At 41.8% G+C, this 23,550-nt stretch overlaps 1 protein-coding gene across 1 annotated transcript in view; it reads left to right on the plus strand.

Annotated features, from left to right (window-relative positions):
* The window catches only part of Slc25a13 (solute carrier family 25 member 13), a 276,904-nt gene that overhangs the window by 194,232 nt on the left and 59,122 nt on the right, over positions 1-23,550 (plus strand). Inside the window, exons 8-13 of the mRNA XM_023716885.1 lie at positions 8,578-8,724; positions 10,973-11,111; positions 11,954-12,047; positions 12,243-12,327; positions 15,790-15,874; positions 16,341-16,499. Of these exons, the coding sequence (XP_023572653.1) occupies positions 8,578-8,724; positions 10,973-11,111; positions 11,954-12,047; positions 12,243-12,327; positions 15,790-15,874; positions 16,341-16,499 (709 nt within the window). The remainder of the gene's footprint in view (positions 1-8,577; positions 8,725-10,972; positions 11,112-11,953; positions 12,048-12,242; positions 12,328-15,789; positions 15,875-16,340; positions 16,500-23,550) is intronic.

Consider the following 23,550-nt stretch of genomic DNA (forward strand, 5'->3'; position numbering starts at 1 on the left):
CTCACCTCTGTTTTGCTAAGTTCCAGTTTACTATGTTTAAAAACAGGTGACTTTTTATCTTAATTCAAATGTTTTTCCAAATTAGCAAAAGATCATTAAAAACAGAGTGTATACTTATGTGTTAAATAGTATACAGGTTAAAATACCTGTTGTGATATATAATTTAGTTGAGGTAGAGCTAAATGTGAAACCACATTTTTAAAGCAGCCCTTTATACATTTTTTTAAAAGAAACAGTTATACACATCTTATGTAGCATTCTTCCACCAACTGAAAAGGAATTATTTTGAATCATTTCTTACTACTCTGCTTTTAATTAAAAGGTTTGATTTTTTAAAATTTCAAAACACATATGCATATTAACAAGTATTTCTTTAATGCTCTTAGATTTTATAATATACCTCACCAGGATCTGCTGCTTATTTTCAGGTACTTTTTTTCCTGACAAATTGTTCTCAGATTTAAGCATGAACTTGCATGTCTGAATAGAGTTGGAAAGAATTTTTTATATTCAAAATATACCCACTTGAAAATTGGAGATTATTAAGGAAATGACAGGCCTGGAACTATCAGAAGCATGAATGTTAGACCTGAAGCAGTGTAACCCCTATATATGTTTATTTCTGTGCAGCTAGCAATTTTGAGGAGTTTCATATTTTTTTTTCTGACAGCAATCTGAATGGGTGTGTTGAAGTATTTCGAAACTGCTATAATAAAAGCCTATTCCATTAATCATCATGCACCAGAATATAGGGAACAGAAAACTGTTCACTGGCAAACATGGGAGAAAAATTGGGCCTCCTTTCTAGAGCTAGGGCAAAACCACCTGAGAGCTTCTTGCCCTGGGATCTTCTGGCCTGAGGTGGGAGGAGGGGCCTTTCCCTTCCCTAGGAATGGGCTCTACCAGCAACAGTGAGCAAGCCCAGTTATCTGGCACTGAGAAGAGCTGTCTTTATGGGGACATTTTGTCTTTCCAGCTCTGTGTTTTCCATATCTCTTAGGCTCCTCTTGGGTTCATTTTCTATAGCCTCTCATTTAAGTATCAATTCAATTTGTGTTGCTTCCTCTTTGTATGCACTGTAGAATCTCGTTTCTTTCTGTAGCAACAACTATGGGTTTTGATAGGCTTTCCTAGGAATAGGGTATCTGTATTGGCTAAGATTGTAGTTCCACAGCCAGGTCATCTGTATACATGTCCAGTGCTGATCTTAACTGCACGCAGCTCTTCATCCTTCCCTGGTATTTCCATCAGCAGAATGGATAGGATAGGACCCACCTCATACAGGGACTGGGAGAGTGCTAAGGGACGAAGCAGGAAAATACCGTAGTCATGGGGCATAACATGCTCTCTACACTTACTAAGGTTAATCTTTGGGGCTTTTTTTTCCCCCTGAAAGCTTATCATCTACATTTTCTGGATTTACTTTTCTACCTATGCATCTAGCCTACTTTTGTGAAGAGCTTAACTTCTGTTTATAATTCAAACTGTTCTCACTCCAGGCTTCTTATTGTGGTCAACCGCTTCATCTCCTTCCCCTTAAGTGTTTTCTTTGTGGTGGGTTCTCCTATCTCCTCCATCGTCCAAGATGAGCATTCTTTAGGGTGTATCTGGCTTCACTTTCATAGCGTTCAACTTAGCATCACAACTTTTCTTGAATTCTCTTCCTGGTATCCATACAGACTTATTTCTGATCCCCTCCTTTATGATTTTGCCCCAGGCAGCCTAAGTCAGTAACGAAGAATCTCAGTTCTGAAGTCAGACTTTGCTCAGGGTAGATCTTGGCTCTGCTGGTTCTGTGCTGTGTAACTTTGGGTCAGTTATGTAACCATCCTGAGTGGCAGGTGTCTCTCCGTAAAGATAAAGATAATTCCTTTTCAGAGTTATTGTGAGGCCTCCATGAAACACTGTCTTTGAAATTCTTGGCATAGCTTCAGGCCCACATAAGTATTTTAAGTCTTCAACTGTTACTGTTCTCTCTCCTGTCTGAAGTTGATCTTCTGTTCTGTGGCTAGGTCAGTGTTTTAATAGAACCATTTTTCAAGATTAGAAAGGACTGTTAGGTTACAAAACCTTTAACCTTGATGAAAATGAAAGCTACCACTTACTAAATGCCTGTCGTGCACAGCTTTTAACCTTTCCAACAAGTGTTGGTGTGCCTGCTGTATGGAAGAACTACAGCCTGAGACACAACACGAGCCCCTGCGTTCTCCCAGGCCGCGCCGCATGACTGCACCACCGTCCTCCTCCCAGGTTTCATGCTGTTGTCCTCCTAACCTGGTGCCTCCCCAGCCCCCTGCTGAAAACAAAGGAAACCCTTGATGTATGTCCTTAGTCCATCGGTAAGCATTTCCAATGACGTGGAACTGCAGCTCTATAAAGTAGCCTGCTTGATTGTGCAGTAATTTTATAGGTTAATACTTCAGTGGATTTTGCAAAAAACCTGGCCCAATACTTCCTTTCCATTGATTTAAAAAAACAAAACAAAACAAAAAAAGAAGACGACTAACATCTTTTTTTTTTTTTTTTTAACACAGTAGTTTTCTCACCTGTACATGCTTGCGTGTAATAGTTTCTTCTACTAGTGTTCTTCTGTCACATGCATAGAGCTTGTTTGCCTGTTCTGGTCCCCTCTGCTTAGAAGGGGACTATTATTTGGCATACTCTGTGATCCTGTGCACTAAAAGCTCTCGGTCCCAGTTTTAGTCCGAGTTCACATCTAGAAACTACCAATCTTTTAGTAGCCCTTTGTATACATTTGGTTTTTCTTAAATAGCTATGAAGGTGCCTATGAGAGCTTCGATTTTATTTCAAGAACAATCAACTGTTGAATTAAGTATTTAGCATTGCTGAGCTCTTAGCTCCACAGGCCTCTTTGTTTTTTTCAGTCTCTAGGGGCTGAGAGAAAGAGAAAAATTGTGTGAGAACCAGAGGAAATCTGTTAGATTTGCTTTCTCTTCCACGTTCTCTGTAACTGTTAGCAGAGGGAATCTGGTGATCTAGGTACGTAGGTTTTTGCTGTAATGGAAAACTTCTAGAAAATGACATTGTTTTTCCATGAAAATGGGCAACAGCAAAATCTAGAGAACATAATAGCGGTTTAAAAGCAAATCTTCTGTCTTTCCTCAGAACTGCAGAATCCTAAGTGTCAAATACATGCCTTTATCAAATCTCTCACAGTGGCACTGTCCCCCCATGCAGTGTGGGAAGGTAGAGGGAGTGATATATCCACTATATCAGTAGATATAATGAGGTTAGTGATCAAAGCCACTACAGAGGGTTCCTCTGGGTACAAAATGAGTTAATTTTTATAAAGCACTTTGGGACGCTGTCTACTGCATAACAGGTCATCGTTACAGTTGTACTAGTAATGCTAATTTACCCAAATTAAGAAACCATGACATAATTAACAAGCCACAGAAGATGGAAAAACCTATATCCTCATTAATCTACTAAATCTACAGTTTAGAAATCGTTTAACTGAATGTTTTTACACTCTCCTACTAGTAAGAGAGCTACATAGATCCAGCTTGTTGTTCTGCATGGAGTTAAGCTTTAATCTTTAAGAGGTATTGGAAATATATTCTCAAGTGATTCATCATCAGAGTGAAAACAGCATTTTCATTGCATGATCATGGGGTCCCAGCTGGTAAATAATTTAATCAGGAAAATGTAGGCAGGTTGTGTGTAGTGGTGCATACCTTTACTCCAGCACATGGGTGAGTGAGGGGGGAGGTACAGGAGTCCAGCACCAGCCTGGACTCTCAAAAAAAAAAAAAAAAAAGTGTGGGCACAGGAATATGTAGTGACACTGTCCCTGTTACTCATACTTCCCCTGAAGTATGAATAGTAGCCTGCACTTTGACATCCTCTTTTCATTTTGGTTCTCTAGGTAGGCTGGTATTAGCCTTCTGGCTTCCTGAGGGTGGTGTAGCCAAGGAATGTAATGCTTGTTTTGGTATAATGCTGTGAAGGTGGCTAAGACTCTGGGTTCATAAGCTAGGGAAAATGATAAATGACTACACAGCCTTTACTGATATAAAGAGATAGCTGTAGCGATAGGTCTAGCAATTGGAAGCAGACTTTCAATTGAATTAACTTGCAGTTGAATACATACTGTGGTCATTTTTCACTATAGGGTGTTTAATAGTTCCTTCCTTCTTTCTTGAATTGGAGGCACTCATATGGAGAACCTTGTTTTGTTCAGTAGATTGAGATTTGTTTCTACACTTGGTCTTATGGGCTACCTATCACTGATAATAATAGCTGTCTTTACCTAAAGTGTGAGTGCTGGCTGTACCTAAACTATTCTACTCCAACAGTGTAAGCGGGAGAAGGATAAACAAGACAGAATGTCTTTTCCCTGACAAAAGCAATAGGACAAGAATGTCAACAAAGAATCTAATGTATAGTAAGACAGGTCTTATATGAGGTTAATGTGCTGGAACGGGTCGGGGGAATCACGTGAACTCAGGTCAGTAATTTCTAAGAATTCTTTGTTGTGCTTATCATACATCTGGGAGCAGGACTGAGCATGGGGTGGGTGGTGAGAGGCAGGCTGAGAGTAGTTCCTGTGGAGTCTTGAGTGCCCTGGATTGTAGCATGGTCTCAATATGAAGGACACCAGAGCTTTCTGCAGAGTTGGTAGAGGTCAGATCCATGATTCTGAAAGGTGACGTGGTGTGTGCCAAGCAGGTTGCAGAGGATGTAGAGAAGCTTTAGGCTGATAGTTGAGGCCGTAGTGGTAGTTTAGGTAAGGACTGATGAGACCCTAAACCAGTAGCACTGGAACAAAAAGAAAAGATGCTTTGAGAAAAATGTCAGAGGCCAAGATACAACTTGGTCACTGGTTTACTCCTAGGGAAAAGGAAACATGAAGAATTGAAAGATTTTTAGGTGAAGTGACCAGAAAACATGCAAATGGCGGTGGAATACAGCAAGACAGCAGGAGCGAATAGGAGGAACAGCTGCAACACTGGCAGCAGGGAGCAAGTCTGTCTCCCTTAAGTTGTATTCAGGCTGTCTGCCCCAGGCTGGGTGTAGTACTCACACCCATAATCCCAGTGAATCATGAGTTAATCACAAACTCTAGAATTCTGCCCCATGACTGCATGACGCTTTGGGGGGACAACTAGACAAAAACCAGAACATTCTGTCCTTGGACCTCCAAAGACTCATGCACGTTCCTTTATGCAAAAAGCATTTTAGTCCATCTCTAAGATTTGGCAAAGCATTAACAGATTCAGCATTGCTGAAAAGTGCAATTCCCAAGTCTCCTCCCAGCCCTAAGGCAGACTCTTAGCTATGAGTCCCTATACAAAAGAAAAGTTAAGCACTTCCAACATTCAGTGGCACAAGATAAGCATTACCATTCCAAAAGGTACACACAGCAGGATAGGAAGCACTGGGACCAATGCAAGTCCAAAGTCCAGAATGGTGAACATTGAGTCCGGTAGTTCCATGTGGAACATCCAAAGCAGTCTGTGGCAAATTGTGAGCTCCATGTGGCACCACCTCCATGTTACTTCTGGTGGTTTTAGCTCCCATGGTTTCTCTCTTAGGCTGTCTTTGCTCCCTCCTTGCAGTTTCCCTTAGATGATCCACGTTCCTGGCTTTTCCAAGCTTCTGGGGTTTCCATTGCATAAGTTTCTCACTCATAGCTTTATATACTGCCCTCTCAGGGGCACACTGCCTGACCTCCCAGGCTTTATTCTGAAATCTAGGCAGAAACCCTCTTAACCTCAGAATTCCTGCATTCTGAGTGCACCCAAAACCAATGCCACATGGATGATGCCAAGGTCTGCTGCAAGCTGTAGCAATAGCCAGGCTTCTCTCTTGGATGTAGGGGTCAAGTGCCTGGATTGCTGAGCACTCTGACCCTGACTTCCAGGAACAGATTCTCCATTTTGGTGCCATTCTGGAACCTGGTGTGGCCACCACTGCGGCTGCTCTTTCCCTTGCAATTCTGAGGCTGCAAAGGGTAGAGACCTGCTGCCTTCAGGGATACCATCAGGCATTCCCTTTGATTCCTTCTTGGCACTGGAGATCCTCTCAGTTCTATCTTTGCATTCCACAGCTTATTGGAGCTTTCTTTCTGGCCAACCTCATAACATTTAAAATCATCCACCTGGGCTCTTTGCTCTTGATTTTCAACAAAAATCTGACTAAAAGCCCCCCAAAATAGCCATGCCACTGCCTCAATATTTAGCTGCTTTAACATTTCTTTTGCCCAATTAGTCTATTGTGCTAAATCTCAGACTCAGGCAAAGTCTCTGGACACAAGCAAAATGCAGACAAACTGTCTGCCAAGCTGTAACACAAGTCATCCAACTATAACAACCAGTGCAGTCCTTCCCAGCAGAAGCCTCCACATCCTAGTCTTTACAAGCAGGCTTTCTGTCAGCCTTCTGGTCTTCTGAGCTCTGACCAGCACCTTCCATACAGAACAGCTGAAGCTGTTCCAGCACTTTGTCTGTAGGCAACATCTCTAAACCTTTCTTATCTCTTCCCATAAACCATTCCAAAAAGCTTGTAATCCATATGATCAGGTTTAACCACAGCAAGGACCCCACTTCTCTGGTACCAAATTCTGTCTCTGTAACTGTTATCTCATTGCTGGGACAAAATACCCAACACCCAGAATGAAAGAAGGAAGGGTTTATTTAGCTCACAGTTTGTGGAGATTTCAGTCCATGCTCAGCTGGCTGCAAGGCAGACTGGCACGTGGCAGAGGTAGCAGTTCATAGTAGCAGAAAATAGCAAAACAGCAAAAGCAAATGGGAGGAGTAGCAGCAGCAACAGCAGTAGAGACCAAGTTTGTTGGCCTTAAATTGCATTCAGGCTGTCTGCCCCAGGCTGGATGTAGCACTCACACCCGTACTTCCCATTGGATCATGAGTTAATCAAAACTCTAGAATTCCGCACCATGGCTGCATGAGGCTTCGAGGGGACAGCTAGACACACCATAACAGTGGCCTTTATGAGATACTCACTGGGTACATTCTATAAGTAGTCATAAATTTTGGTCAGGCAGATAAGAGTGGGAGATTCGAACATGGAAGTCAAGCCTTAACTTACATCTGTGAGGACTTGGCAAGGAGTCACTTTACTTCAGAAGCTGAGTTTTAAGGCCCCAAAACAGAAGACTGCCTGACTCCTCCCATTCCAAGAGCAGGTGGTTGCAGGAACAAGTCCTATAATGCAGAGGCCTTAAGTAGGCTCTGATTTTTATTTATTGTTTATTCTTAACTCATATAATGTACATATTTTCAAACTATGGAAGAGTAGAGGAAAAGGTACAGTATAATGCTTCACCATGTGCTGTTTATCTAGCGTCAGTCTTTTTCAGTATTTTGTTGAGCTCTTTTACCTTCCCAGGTGTTTATAGCAAGCAAAATGATGTAAAGTTCATTATGTTAAAGCGTATCATTTCTCTTACACTTCAGTTCTCACACATTCATAAATCTTTACACGTTTATGTTATTATCTCACCAAAGTTAAAAAATGAATTCCTTAATATCATGTAATAAAAACTCATTTCATTTAAATAATTTGAAATCCTTGAGAGCCACTTCAGTGATACTTTTTAATTGCATAGAAATTAGCTTTCTCTCTAAGGGCCTGTTTGGAAGGAGGCAGATTGTCCTGAGAAAGATGCTGAAAAGCACTCTGCAGAGAGGGTGCTTCTGCCTTCAAGGGAAGCTAAACTCTGTTTTGTGCATGCACTTCTTGCCTAGGAATAGTTGCAGAGATGGATGGTTACACATTCTTTTTTGTTTTTAAATGTATTTAGTACAGGGTCTACACGGTCTACAGGGTCTCGCTACACAGATCACACTCACAGTGATGCTCCTGATTTGAGCCTCCCAAGCGCTGGGATTGCAGGTGCACACCACCATGCCCTGTCTCAATCACTGTCTCAGCGCATCCCAGGGGAAGGCCAGCATGGCATGTTGCCAGTATGGAACCCTGGTCCCTGTGCCTGCCTAAGCAGATGCTTAGCTCGCTGAGCTGGCTGGACAGCCTTGATGACACATACCTTAGATCATATGAATTAAATCTGTATCTAAAGGTTACACTTTTGTTCCTCCGATCCACATATTGTCCAGCTCCTTATTCTAGAGTAGTGATTCCCAACCAGTATGATTCTCTCCAAGTCATTTCTGTTCTTACGTCACAGTTAAGAACTGCTCTTCCTTAAGTAGAGATTCGTGTTCCTGAATGCTTTTTCCCTCAGTCGTTTTTACCTCAGCTGGATGTGGCCAGATGCTTGAACCTACCAAACTTCACTTCAGTTTTCATTGCATTTGTGTTTTAAATTGTAGCACAGAACAGAAGCAGTTTGGTTTCCTGGGTTGTAAATTTAAAGCGAGGTGTACTTTTCTGAGGTGATGTTTGCTGATTTGACCAAAGTTCTCTCTCAAAGAAGATAGTAGCTTAGGGAACCCAATAAGCTAGCAAGTGGGTACTCATTGAATCAAGACGTAATCTACATTTTTTCAGCATGTTTTGAAAATGAAGTCATTTGTAGTAATTAAGTAAAAAAACATAATTTAAGTGTTTCACCTTTTTTATTTGTAGGAGATACAGTTGGAGCATGCAAAGCAAGCTTTTGTGCAGCGTGACAGTGCCAAGATGGGAAGAGTCACAGCCATCGACTTTCGTGACATCATGGTCACCATCCGTCCGCATGTCTTGACACCGTTTGTAGAAGAATGTCTAGTAGCTGTAAGTTGTGGCTTGGCTCTAAGGAAATATTTTGTTCTACTTGGCTTAAGCCAAGTAGATAAAGGACTATAAAAGCAGTTCTTCTAGATTATGTAGGGGTTGTTTTTCTGTTTAAAATATTTAACGTTGTCTGGTCAAGATTGCATTTATTATCAAACTTACAAACAAAAAGTATGTTTGGCTGGCTTTATTGGGTGGGTTAACTTGTTGTGTGGATTATATTGAAGATCTTAGACAAATGTACAATTGCCCTGTGGTATCTCTGGGGGATTAGATCTAGAAACTCCACCCGCTGCACATACTAAAATCTGCAAATGCTTGATTCATTTATATAAAATGACATAGTCTTTGCATATAACCTAATGCCTATATTTTTGATACTTTAAATCATCTTTAGATTATTGAAAATACCTAATACAATGTAAATGTAATATAATTAGTGGTTACACTGTATTGTTTAGGGAATAGAAAGGGGTGAAGTAAATGTATTCAGTACAGACATAATTTTCCCCTCAAATCTTTTCAATCTGTGGTTAGTTGAATTGAACCCATGGGGTATGGAACCAATAGATACAGAAGGCTAATTATATTAACCAGTTAAAGAAAAAAGGAAAAACAAATTAGTGATCAGTGTTACTTTTGCTTCATATTTTGAGGTGTGTCAAGTACTGATCTTGTTTGCTCTTTAGGGCACAAAGAAAAAGAGCACACACGTATTATTTGCTACACTAGTGAGCAGAACAGAAGCCTGAGCTTTACTCACTCATTCACCACATTGGTATTGAGGCTTGCAGCACGCTTGGGACAGGCAGAGTCAGGCTGTCGTGTGTCGTGGGGCCTCCCTCCCAGGGGAGTCCAGCTCTTTCCTTCCTCTGAGGCCCTGGGTGTCCTGCACCATCTGCAGGGTGATTCCCAGTGCTTGGTCATGGAGCTCCAGAATCACCAGAAGGAGTCTTTAGAGTACAGAGTGCAGCTGTGTCTTCGCTTGGTCTTCGTGTCTGTGGGCAGGGAGCTATGGAGAACATTTGGAAGGATTCCTGGCGGTTCTGCTGACCGCTCAGGTGTGGGAGCCACGTGCCAGTGGTAGCTTTCCTTCTGCTGATCCCAGCTGGAAGAGCAAGTGCCTTCACCATCTTCTGGGCTTCTTACCAGGCTTAGCACATGTGGGAGCGCACCACTCCCCCCACTTTTGTTTTCTGTTGCTTCTTTCTCTAGACATGGCCTTTACGCCTGGCCTCTTCATCTCTGGCACGGTGCTAATCCAGCTGCTTTTTTACTTGGCCACCCTTTCCTACTCCATATTAAATCTCATGTCAGCTGTTTTTTTTTTTTTTTTTTTTTTTTTTTTTTAATGAGCAGAGTATATTTATTGAGGGAAAGAATGCTTTTGTCCGAAAGAGGGACAGGAGGGAGGCCTGAGCTGGCTATTCCCCATGTCAGCTGTTTTAAATGACTATGAAGTGAAGATATATGTGGTTGTTACCTTATAAAGCAGTGTTTTCCTAATAAAAATATTTTGCCTTGTTAAGGAAAGATAGATTTTTAAAACCCTAAATTGAAGTTCCATTCATAATGGACATTCTGTCTCTTTCCCTGGTCCCTTATAAAGAAATACGACTTCTTAAAAGCTTTGATTAACAGAATCCTGACCAGTCTTAACCCCTATTCAAGTATATGACATCTCATATTTTTACCATAATATGCTTGTTGGTTTAAAATCCCACCAAAGTCAAGTCTGTACTGAAATAATTGTTTATTGCTGGTTATAAGTAATTTGACAAATCTTTATGTTAATGTTAGATGAGCCACTTTTACAGTATGGTCACATTGATAGGCCTTTGCATGTGTAAGCACATGCATGTGTGCATGTGTATAATACAGTTTTGTGTGTATAAGCCTTTAAGAATGCTCGTTAGATGAAATAAACCAACTTATAAAACATTTCCATCTAAAATGTGAACTCTGTAAATTACTACTGATCTTATTAAAATCGTACACATGTATTTATTTAGTTTTCTGAAAGTTGTATGTGGGAAGTACAAGTTCTGGTCATGATTAGTTACAGTTACTTTTAGAAAATATTTATAGGTCTATTTTAATATGAAAGAAAAATTCTTAATGGTCATGTCTTCTTATGCATACATTTTTGGTAATTTCCAAAGTAGCATTAGATATAATACGTACTTCTGACTCTTCCTTACCTATAAATCCTTTTTTTTTTCTTCCCTCTTATATTCAATTTATCAAGGCTGCTGGAGGTACCACATCCCATCAAGTTAGTTTCTCCTATTTTAATGGATTTAATTCGCTTCTTAACAACATGGAACTCATCAGAAAGATCTACAGCACTTTGGCTGGCAACAGGAAAGACGTAGAAGTGACCAAGGGTGAGTGAGAGTGCGTCTGAATTCTTGTAGGCCAGTGTGTTGGGGAACAAAGGAGACAACCAGGAGCATGTCGATTTTTCTGTTCCATTCACATTTACATATATTAATCACATGGTATATGGGTGCTCCATCCTTTGATTGGACGTCCAAAACCAAAACCCTCACCAGGTTTTACATAAACTGAAGACAGCATTTGAATTAGAAAAGTTTCTTAAATATGTTCAGACCTTGCTAGAATTTGAGCTAAGTTGACAGCCTCTAACGTGCCCTTCAAAAGTACATGAGGAATTCCACAAATTTGTATTGAAGACTGTGTAAGTTATCTGTGAACTTGAGTAAGATGTTTTATTACTTTAATGGGATTTTTTTCCCCCCTTAAAATAGTGAATTCACTTAGGAATTCTATCTAATAAAGCTGCTTGGGATCCCTGCATGTGAAGTTTCATATAAGCTTGTTTCCTTATTTTCCTTGACCTGAAATTTGAAAACATTCGTATGCAGTGTGTTAATTATTGAAACTGTCATATCAATTTGATTTGAAACTGTCTCATTGCTATTTGTCTGTCAATAAAATTATGGGGGAAAAAAAAGAATTTGAAAACATCCTGTGTCATTTCTTCAGATGACCCTGAGCTTGTAAGCTGGCCGTTGGAGAAGTAGTCTGAATGCTTTTGCCACGTGAATGAAAGAACTACAGATATTCTTATCCTGTTTGGGTTGAATTGAATTCTGTGACTGATAGGAAAGCTGTGTGATGCTCACTTATCCTAGTGCTTTGAGTTGGCTTTGAGTTTAATGCTATTCTTTCTTGAATCTTTTCCTTTTAACTTTTTTCCATACAGAGGAGTTTGTTCTGGCAGCTCAGAAATTTGGTCAGGTCACACCCATGGAAGTAGACATCTTGTTTCAGTTAGCAGATTTATATGAGCCACGAGGGTAAGTTCACTTTAAAAAAAAAAAAAAAAAATTAGTAATAAAAGAAGGCCAGGAGGTAGGGATGGGAGGAGGACAGCAATCAGGAGAAAAAGCCCACACTGAAATATGGCAAATGATAAAATGAACAGTTCAGAATTCCAAAATGTAAATTTAATAAATTGTTTTGTTGCTTTTTGTGCTTATTTTTCCCACAAGACGAATGACGTTAGCAGATATTGAGCGAATTGCTCCTCTGGAAGAGGGAACCCTGCCTTTCAACTTGGCCGAGGCCCAGAGGCAGGTGAGTGAGGGCAGACGGCTGAGGCCTCTTCAGTGAGCTTCCTTCGTGAGCCCCTTTGCGCTTACGCTTGCCTTTCTGGGATTGCTGTCTGACTGACATTTTTCGATCTTACAACTCAAATCCAGATAATTTCACAAGACTCAAAAGAGACTTTACTTAAGACCTTCTGATGAACAGACACTGGCTTCAGTTTCTTTCAAGGATAGGTTGGTTTTCTCATGTGCCAGAGGCTGGACGCTCCCACAGTGCGGAGATCTGCTCTTCCCCAGTCCTCACACTGAGCCGTGTGTGTGTGTGTGTGTGTGTGTGTGTGTGTGTGTGTGTGTGTGTAGGGTGGGGGACAGCCCCGGCTTGGTGTCTCTGTCGCTGGCCGCCACCGTGTGTTGTTGCTGAGTGAAAGCCATCGCTGCTGTGCAGAGTGGCGCTCTGCCAGCGCATTGTCTGACTGCCGTGCCTTCTGTTTTTCTGAGTATCAAAATGAGGTAATTTTGTTTAGTCTGGAGTCATAGTTTGAAGGCTTTTAGACCTATTTTCTCTATGAAAAGATTCATAAGTTATGTGGAAACAATTTTAGGAATGTTAAATTTTACTTTATGGTTAACAGAACCCAATCTCTTGAAGTTATGGGAGTCAGAAACTTAAGACACCGCACCTCCTCACTTAACTCTTGCTCGACTTCACTGGTCAGGCTTAGAGAAGAAAAGCCTTCATAACGTGTGTTGTGTTTGCATAGCATTTGTAAAATAAATCCCCTCACAGACAGTGTGTCGTTTTTAGAAAAATACCTCCTTTAAGGCGAAGCCATCTCTGAATCCTCTGAGACCTCGCTGTTCTTGGCTTGGGGCTCCGGGTCTGTACAGAGACGCCAGTTTGACCACAATGGGTTGATGCGGGTTACATTTTTAGGACTGTCAGGCCTGGAGCCAGGACCCCTCCTTTCAGCTCCTTCCCACCCAAAGGCAGCAGCGAGTTTTGTGTGCAGTATGTAAGTCAAAGTAGTGGGTGTGTGCTCAGTAAATCCTAACGAGGCACCTCAGGAACCCAGCTGGCTGTGGCTAAAAGAGGAAGCCGGTTTCCCTTAGCGTAGGAGAAGGAGCTGTATAGTCGTGTCCAGAGGTGGAAGCGCCACTTCTGTGCCTTTCCTTCCCTTTGATTTTAAACGATGCTTATGAGATGATTATGCCTTTGTCTGTATGACACCAACTGTTGTAGAAATTGGGGGATTAAGAAAGACAGTTCTTGTGTTAGGTCTCTCTAGCTGGCACTCGTCTCCCACCATGTCCGTCTGTGCCCGTTGCAGTGTTCGAGAGTTCCTCATGGATGCTTGTTGATACTGGCCATGAAAGGGTTAGACTAGTTTGATGAGATTTACAGCAGGGAATGAGTGGCTGCTGCTCAGAGCTGTAGAGCAGCTCACAGCAGCCTTCCTGGAATATGGTGTGCTCTTTACTGCATGAACCCCACTGGGCCTAACAGATTCAAGCAAGGGAGGTCATCACCTGTGGGCAAGTGTGCCTGTCCCATCCGCGGGCAGCCCTTGGAGCGTTTGTCCTCCACAGAGGAGTGAGGGAAGAGGAGTCTTTCTGAAATCATTTTAAGAACATCCTATATTTCTCACTTCTAAAAGTTAAATGGAAGTCTGGGATTGCATTTGTCTTTTGATGAGGAATAGTGGTGATGGTACATTCCTCTCCCTCATTATTTTCAGAGTATTTTTCACTCATTATTTCGATGCCAGAATACTTCCAAGTATTGCATATTTTTATCGACATAAATAAAATAGCGCTTCTCTTTTGGATATGTCTGTCACAATGAAGATGCCATTGATCTCCATTGGTACACAGACAGAATTGGAAACAGCCCCTGGAGTTTGCAGAGGAAGTGTTTTGCATTCATAGAAATACATATTCGTATGTAAAGCTATTTTCAGTCAGATGTCTTTGAAGATTCTAAATCATCTCATTGTATTAGAATTGTGTTACAGTGACAGCAACTAAAATTCAGTGGGTTGATAGCTAGGGCTGGTGATTATTTGCATTGTTCACTGATTTTAATTATCAAGACTTTGGAAAAACAAATTTTATTGAATGTATTTATTCATTCAACAGGTATTTATTAAGCACTGACAATATGTCACCCTTATTTGACAACTCTGTGTGACATAAAATTACTGTTTTATTTATACAAGCAGAGAAGTGCAGTATTCTGAAATGTTCTGGTCTCAAAAACACTAAGATAACGGAGGTCAGAAGAATAGCAGCGATTGCCCTGAAGTAGAAATTTTGGAAAGACAGGCAAAAAAGAGAAAAACAACAATCATTTGTAATACTTACAGTCACCAGAAACATTTTAATATCTTTGATAGTGAGGGTGATAAAATGTTACTATTAATTTTATATGCATAGGGGCTGGGGAGATAGCTCAGTTGAATAAAGGCTTGCCTGGCAAGTGCAAGGGCCTGAGTTCAACCCCCATTCCGAAAAAAAAAAAAAAAAAAGTTAAATGCATAGATAATTTTAATTTTAAAATGACTCCAAGTTACACAGTTTTCAAAAAGTGTTTTTCTAAAACAATACCTCTGAAAAAGCAAAGAGAATTATACTGCCTACCATGCTTTGTTCAGCTGGTTTTCATCTGTGGAAGCTTATGAACCTTCATGCTAACATAGCTGTCCTTTGACAAGATCACTTTATGCTGGCTGTGGTGGTGCGTGCTGGGGCTGGGGAGAGGGTGGGCCCAGGAGGAGACAAGAGTGTCACTACAAGCTCCAGGCCAGCCTGAACTCCAGGTGAGAATCTGTCTTTTGTCTCAAAAGGACAAAACAAAAACATATTTAATGACACATTTAAAATTACAGAATTATACTTAAAACAATGCCTTGTTATTGGTCACTTAGCGTATTTTACTTTTAAAAGAGCACTGCCTTTTTGTCATTTTGAGTGTAATCTTTGTTGATATGTGTGATCATTTTCTGTTTATAAGAATTGTAGGCTCAGGTTATGTACATTTTATGTGTTCAGATGTATATTATAAAATTTTCCTCAGCTTACACTGGATTTAATGACAAGTTTGAAAAAGCTTGATTTTGTTCAACCATTGCCAGTCTAGGTATTGCCATAAAAAATAAAAAATAAATCAAAACTAGGCAAGAGTAATAGTTATTTCATAAGCGTTTTAAAATTTGTATCCCTTCAGTCACTAATGGGAATTGAACATTTGGAAGTAATATTTTGGTAGGAAATGAAACTCATTATGTTCAAATTTGACTTAAACATTAATAGCAGTACACATTTTATTAATGAGAGTTTAAGGAATCTAATCCTACCTTCCTCTTTCACATTTTATTTGTATCACAGATTTAGAACCCAGTGAATAAACTTTGTAAATAATGTGTGCTCATTTTCTTCCCTCCCTGCTCTGCACCCACCCGCCTCTTCTTCACATTCTGTGCTTGCAAAGCAGAAGGCCCTGGGAGAGTCGGCTCGGCCAGTGCTCCTGCAGGTCGCCGAATCAGCCTACCGGTTTGGCTTGGGCTCTATTGCTGGAGGTTAGTCATGGATGAGAGGAAGGTTGTCGTGTTTACTATTCCTTATTCCTTCTGTCTTTTCTCTGATTGTCTGCCTTATAGATTATAAGACAGAGCTCTCTCTAATTGTGTTGGAGCCAGTCACCAGTCTGTACCTATGAGGTCGGGCCAGAGGAAAGAGTTTTTTCCGAACCTAGATACAATCAGGATGTTACAAATGACAACTTTCTCTTACTCATCTTCAGCCTGGCCTCTTGAAGCCAGATTAATATTGAGGTTAGGCTGTAGTGATAGGCTTTTAATTTAAAGTATGGCAACCTTTTATCAGGAGATACTTAAGTGAAATTCCATAATGGCTTATTAAGGGTAGGATAGTTTTTAAATCTGTACATGTGAATTTTGCCTTTTTTCTCACCCTTTGATTTTGTCCTCCTTTTCTCCTCCATTTGGCCTTACTTCCCTCTGAAATGTTGATTTTTAATTTTAGCTGTTGGCGCCACTGCTGTGTATCCTATAGATCTTGTAAAGACTCGAATGCAGAACCAGAGATCAACTGGATCTTTTGTGGGAGAACTCATGTATAAAAACAGTTTTGACTGCTTTAAGAAAGTGCTACGCTATGAAGGCTTCTTTGGACTGTACAGAGGTTAGTGCCTCATGCTAAATTTATATAGAGTGAAATAATAACCAAAGGTTTGCTTTCCTGTCGTAGTGCCTGAAACGAATTAGACTGTGTTAAAATGGTAATACAGCAGATTCTCAATTATCCATGCTAATGGGAGTAGGCAAGAGGCTTGTGGGCATGACTAATCAAAACAGCCCATAACCTGAAAGCCATTTTTATTATTCTTTTGTGTGTTTTATTTAACATCATAAATTATTTTTGTAAACATCATCATGAGTGTTGAAAGTGTTTGCTGTTGTGTTCTTAAAGCTCTTTCTCACCAGCTAGTCCAGAAAGGTATCCCAGGGACAGGATGAAGTCTGCCGAGGATTTGTGATTCTTATGATGTGTACAGTGGTCTCTCTTATCCATGGCTTCACTTTCCAGTTTCAGCTACTCATGGCCAGACGCTACCTGAGAGTCTCAGAAGCAGACAGTTCACAGCTTGTGAACTGTGTGCTGGTCTGAGCAGTATGACGACCCTGTGCGTCCTCGGCTCCTGAAGGCGTTCTGTTCTGGGCCTCTTCATTCAGACACTGAGTCTTACACAGCACACCTAGGAAGGTGCACCGCCTGGTTGTTCTAAGTCAGGGACTTGCTGTATTTCCCACTTTTCTGCTCTAAAAGAAAGTGAATGATGCTCCTTCTAATGGAGGTTTCTGTCATTGGAAGGCTTCTGCCTTCTGCCAGGGGCTTTTGTTGCTGTCAAGGCACAGCCTGAGGCTACACCAGAGGCCTGTGTTGTTCACCTCACTTCCTGTCAACATGGGGGCTCCTGTCATCTCAAAGGAGAAGGGTGCAGAGTGCAAGGTGTTTTGAAAGGCCACAGTCATGTGACTTTAAAGACAGTATTTTATTATACTTGTATTATTGTTAGTCTCCCCTTCTGTACCTGAGAGAGAGGTACCTACTTGGGTGTTGGGGTACTCCGTACCACAAAAGTTTGTCAAGTTGACAACCAGCATTTGATGGAAGCCTCTTTTCCTGCCTTTTTCTGAATTCAAGTTGCCTCTTCCTTTCCTCTGACTCTGCATGCAAAACAATGGAGTTGATTCACACAGCACTCCCACCATCTTATCCCGTGTCATTCTGCTCCTTGAATCACTTAAGGGTCATTTAGGAAGTGTTAGCAAGAGCAAAGATTGTGGCTGTGCTCATAGAAAGAATCCCACAGACCCTGCTGCCTTCTATTGACATGGACTTAAGGAGATACACTTTGGCTTCCCAATGTCCCTTCACATGCCTGCTTTGTACGAAGAGCGAAGAGGTGCATCTGTGGCACTATGGGGCCCAAGAGCAAGGGGGCTGATGGCAAGCTGCTGTGCCCTGTGGCCAGCTGCAGGTCTTCCCTCCACTTCCTGCTGGAGCATGCTCTTGAAGAAAGAAACAGCACTTAGTACTCTCTCCACTGAGGCGGACGGTGACACTAATAGCCATGGAAAGCCCAGCCTCTGGGCCTCTTCTGCCATCTACTGATTCTGTTCTTCAAAGGAAACACCCAAGTTAAACAGAAGCCTCGGGAGCTGGGAGGCTTTCAAGTGCGGAGAAGCCCCATTCTGGAGGTCCTATTGTACAGGTAGATAGCCCTCATCAAAGGCCTTTTGATCTTTTCTCTGCCCTCCTTTGCTGGCCCCCTGCCTCTTCTCACAATTTGGAAGGTCCATGACCCCAGGTGATTGATGATGACCTGTGGGGTCACCACCTTCCATGCGAAATACCCACCCCCTCCCTGTGACAGGCCTCCCAAATGAAATGGCTCCCAAATGGTACAAGGTTAATGTCATTGTTCCTTCTTTGCAGTGAGTCAGGCAAAGTGACCACCTTACCTGTTCATGTGGGTGGCTTTTTGAAAGGAGAACTTTGAACCTCTGGTCAAATGTTTGAGCCGTGGCATTGCTTCTCCAACTATTTTTATGAGCTTTTCTTTTATGAGTATTGGAATACATGTCAAAAGTGCCTTTAGAATTCTGAGCATTCCACCTAATGCCTGCTAAATGTCTTCAGTTTGCTTGTGTTAACATGGTTTGTTTTTCATTGTTAATCCCTTCTTTTTGCCCTTGGACCACACCTGGCAGGTCCTGGTTATACCAAGATTTCCTTTCTGTGACTTGCCCCTTTGAACCCACAGGGAGGAGAGGTCAAAGTGCATTTGAATACTGAGTGCTGAGCCCATGTGGGCCTGAAGAAAGGGTGTCTCCTGCTGGCTCAGTAAGACAGGAGCTGCTGCTTTCAGCTTCTCAGGAAGGGGAAGTGGGCTGGCTTGTGAAAGACACAGGCTCACTCTCAGCACTGAGTTATAAAGAGCTGTTTTTCCAACCTGCTCCCAGCACTGGACCCTCAGGACAGGGGATGGAGCTGTCTGTCAGGATGACAGGTAGCCTACAAACGTAAGAAGATTAACTCTGGGAGTCTCCTGTGCTCATTTCTTCCTCAGTTCTTAACTTTTTGCAGAAGATTTTTAACCAGGATTTACTGTAAAACACATGCTTAGTTTCCATCTATAATTTGGATCTTGAGAGCAAAGAGATGATGGGCAGTACGAGTTTAAAAAGAATAATGATTTACAGTCTTGCCTTGAAAATAGCTTCTCTTCTTGCTTGGTCTGGGCCCAGTTCCCTTCAGTTTCTTGTGCACAGTCATTAATTATCTGCTGCAGCGTGTTTGTAAATGCTGATCACTTGGGCAAGAGAGAGAACAGAAGAAGATGTAGGTAGCTCTGTGCGAATGATTGTCTCTTTTAAACTGTTGTTTAAAATAAATAATAATTATAATAAAACAGGCCTGGAATATTTCAGAGACTCAGTATCATAACTCCATTTACAATGATGTAAAATAGCTGCTTGTGATTATTTGTACATTTCTCACTAAATGTTACTGGATTGATTCCTTCTCTCTCTTTCTTTCTTTCTTTCTTTCTTTCTTTCTTTCTTTCTTTCTTTCTTTCTTTCTTTCTTTCTTTCTTTCTTTTTGGTATTTCTGAAACAGGGTTTCCCCATGCAGTTCAGGCTGTCCTTGAACTCATTTTGTAGCCCAGGTTGGCCTTGAACTCAGAACAGTTCTCCTGCCTCAGCCTCCATAGTCCTGGGATTAGAAACATGCATCACCATTCCCAGCCTAAATGTAATTTTATTTTTTTAAAAAATTGTATCTTTCTGGAGGAAAACAGTTAAATTTAAATTCGTAGAACATAAACTTGCTAAACTATCATATTCACCTGGAAGTATTTGAAATGGAGTAGATTTTTAATTTATAAACATGTTTCAAAATATTGAGCATTTTTTCCTTTTTAGAGTTCTGCATACCATATAATTTTTCTCCATCAAGCTTTCTATAATTGCCCCTGTTCCTGAACAGGATAATTAGAAAATGTTGTAAAAGTGAGGTCTCTCCCCTGTTTAAAATTACCTTTCTGTGTATAGTATTTTTTAAAAAATTACTGAATGACTCTAAAGAGAAGGTGCTTTTGCAACATGTGTTCTTTTTAAAAAATTTTTAAAAATATTTTATATTTTATTTGGTACAGGCTCTTGCTACACAGCTTGTACTCATAGCGATCCTCCTGTCTCAGCCTCCCCAGCACTGGGATTACAGGTGTGTGCCACCATGCTTGGCTCCAGTGGCTGGCACCGTGTGCCCAGGGTCCTGGGGCTGGCACAGCATGGGATACTGGAGATTGAACCCAGGTCCTGGCGCTCGTCAGGCAGGCACTTAGATCGCCAAGCTAACTCCCCAGCCCTGGAACATGTGTACTTACTGTGAGCTTAATAACTATCTCTCTGCCAAACTGCCCTCTCAAAACCAGACTTTAGGGAATGGTTCTCATGTTCAGCACTTTTCCCTACGGAACTAGAGTAAAGGTTATTTTTGAGGAATTCGTTCAGCACTTCAGGACACACTACTTTGCTTTTGCTTTCTCTGGAAGCTGCCATTAGCTGCGCACAGTCCCGGAGTGCCTGGCTGAGACGGGACCCGTTTCCAACCCTGCCCACTGTCCCTCGCTGACTGAGTCCGTAGGTGTGAGGCTGCCAGTGGTCGTCTGCAGCGGCACCTAGGAGCGTCCGCAGAACCGGGAGTGCCGGGGGCTGCGCAGCTGTGAGCCATGTCCAGGGCTCCGGTGTCTGTAGAGTTCCACGTCTCAGGCTCTAGGAGACTTATTTTGTGTGTGTGATCTCCTTTAGAGTCTTAGGACACTAGCGCTGCTACTCTGTCTTAATGCAGACTGCCTTCTTCGCAAGAAAATGATTTGCCCAGGTTGGTTTTTTTCTGGAGGGAAGTAATTCTCGGCAATTTGGCCCCTAGGTGAAGTCTGTTTGTACTGTTTCAAGGAAATAATACAGCAGCTGAGATGATCTGGCACTACCTGAAATCACTTATCAAAGTCTTCTGTTTTCTCCTCTCACTAGGCCAATTTAATTCACTCTGGTGTTTAAAACTCATAATGAATTTACCTGACAGCTTGTTTGGTTTGAGTAAGCTGCATGAGCAGATGAGGCGTTCATAGCTGCTATTACTGGGCATGTTTAAGAGGGACCGTTGAACGGGTAAATCGCCTGGTGTTCCAGGAATAGGTAACTTCTGCTTTTCAACTTTCTCCCAGCCCCTGCGGGTGACAAGATGAGCAGGCTTGGAAGCTAGAAGGTGTTTGGGAAGAAGTGCGGGAGAAATATGCATTTGAAGGGAATCGGGGTCCAACAGAATTATTTCCTTAAGGAAGGTTTTTGTTTCTGTTGCTGGGAGAATCCATAACATTCCTAGAAGGAGACATGGATAATTTCATGAATTAGATTTAATTTAGAGCAGTGCTTAATTTTCAGAGTAATTAAGGATCTTCGTCACCACATCATCAGCTTGTGTTGATTGAGGTTGCAGAGTTTTGAATATGTCTATTGTATGTCGTCTGTCTGATGTGAAGCCGCCACCCTCCATCCTGGCACGTTCTCAAGGTGACATCTAGAGGATGTTGTGGTGATATCTCAGGAAGCTGTTGATCTGTGTGTATTCCAGAAGGAAGTTTATTAGCAGTGAGGTTAGGCCGAGTCCTTTCTGATGGTTACTGGTGCTACAGAACCAAATGAAATTCTGTGGACTTGCTGTGTGATTCTTTCTTTTGTAATTCTTGTGATAAAAATAGATTTACAAATCTTAGCACCAAAATAAAATGAGGTTTCTGCTTTGCATTCCTTGCAAACATATGCATCTCTGAATAAATCACAGGTAATCTGTGAACTGTCATGAGCCGTGAGTCCACCCTTGTCTGCCAAGACTTTTAGTAATTGTAGAATGGGTTATTTGAGTCTTGTTTTTTTGGTTAATTTCTCTACACTTTTAAGTAGGGTGTTACTTGTGAAAAAAATCAAAAGACAGATATTTGATTATAGAAATACAAAATAGAATAGGGAAAGGGCCTGGACAGTTCATATTATCTTATCAAATCAGTTCACCATGATCTGAGTAGCCAGGTGACAGAAACTTGAACTCAGGTAAGAACGTGTCATGAGAGGATTAGGAGGGCCAGATGACAACAGGGATGAGCTTAGAAAGTTGGGAAAGGTGATAAAAACCTGCAACTGTACATAATCTGGAGAAGAAATGTTAATTCATAACCAGCTGCTGATGTTGCTGAGACTAAAACAAGGGAAATCGATGAAACCTCAGAGTTTAGAAAAAAGAAAAGATAACCTGGATTCTGAGAGTTACCATGCACTGATGAAAACCTGAAGGAGACTCTATGACCCTTCTTTCCATCTAGGAGTCCAGAGGAACTGACCTTTGTATATCTTGATCAGTATTGTTCATTTTATATCTTAACATTCAGGACATCTCCCAGAGGCACCCTGATCTGTAGGAGAAATAGACGGTGCCTCAGGTCTTGAGGAAAGCCCTTAACTCTGGCAAGCAGGCCGCCTTTCATGGCTGCCCTCGTCCCCAGGCTCTTTCCTCACTCTGCTGCCACTTTGGGTACCTGCCCTGAGAGCTTGTGTAGAACTGGCTGCAAGGAGAGCTTTGAAACCAGATAGTGTAGCTGAGAAGGTGCAGATGCCGTGAGCAGCAAGAGTCTGAAGCAGACAGGTGGGGAGGGAGAAAAGAAAGGTTGACCAAGTGAAGAGAGAAGGGCATGGAAGAAGGAGCAAGAATAAAAGTTGTAAGACAGGCACTCGGAGTGCTGATCGCTCCAGAAAGGAGGTTAATCTGATGTTGAAAGCAAGGGAGGCTCTCAGGGAAGACTGCCAAGTGTGGCAGCCTCAGTCACGAGGTCAGCAGGGTAAGAAGTTTAGCACAGTAGATGTTGCTACTGGGTTGAATCAAGGTAACACAACAGGTGCTGGCTGTGGTTTTTCCTCTGGGAAAATGCTTGTCTTGAGGATTAATTTTCCTTACCAAATTCTGCTTCTCTCTTCCCTGAATGCCTTTGGACCTGCTCTGTAACTGGGTTGGCCACTTTCAAATTGATTTTTTGTCTTTGTGTTTTAATTTGCCCTTATTCGAAGCCCTCAATTTCTGTTGTCCTGCTTGTACTGTGGAGCGTTTTCTTTAGGAACAACAGCTGTGTGGGGCTGCAGTCATCCGTGGACCATCAGCCTGACTTCTGAGTGCTTTCCTAAAGAGCCCGGAGGAAGGGCCTGGAGCCTGAGTGGGGAGGCATGAGTTCAGTGCCTACGCTGAGGCCGCCTTCTTTGTGCCGTATGAAAGTCCCAGTCAGTGCAGGATGCTGGCCACAGGAGTTGCAGGCCCAGAACAGTCTAGTTTGGAAGCAATGGCTTTAGGATTCAGAGAAAAAAAGTTGGAGTATGAAGTGTACTAGCGGGAAAAGTTCACCATTAGGGGAGGATAAGCCTGATGTGAGAACGGTGGTGGGTCTGACTAGCTAGCTAGCCAGATGGAGACTCAAACCAAGCCACTCAGCCCTCCTGATTCATTTTCCCTGGAGGAGGGGGAAGAATAGATGACAGTGATGCTGCTGCTGCTGAAGATAAATGTTAACATGCCAACAAAACCCATTTCTGTAGTACATACTATATATACCCTAGCCTTG

Source organism: Octodon degus, unplaced genomic scaffold (genome assembly GCF_000260255.1).
Source record: "Octodon degus isolate 3935 unplaced genomic scaffold, OctDeg1.0 scaffold00050, whole genome shotgun sequence".
NCBI classification, from domain to species: domain Eukaryota; kingdom Metazoa; phylum Chordata; class Mammalia; order Rodentia; family Octodontidae; genus Octodon; species Octodon degus.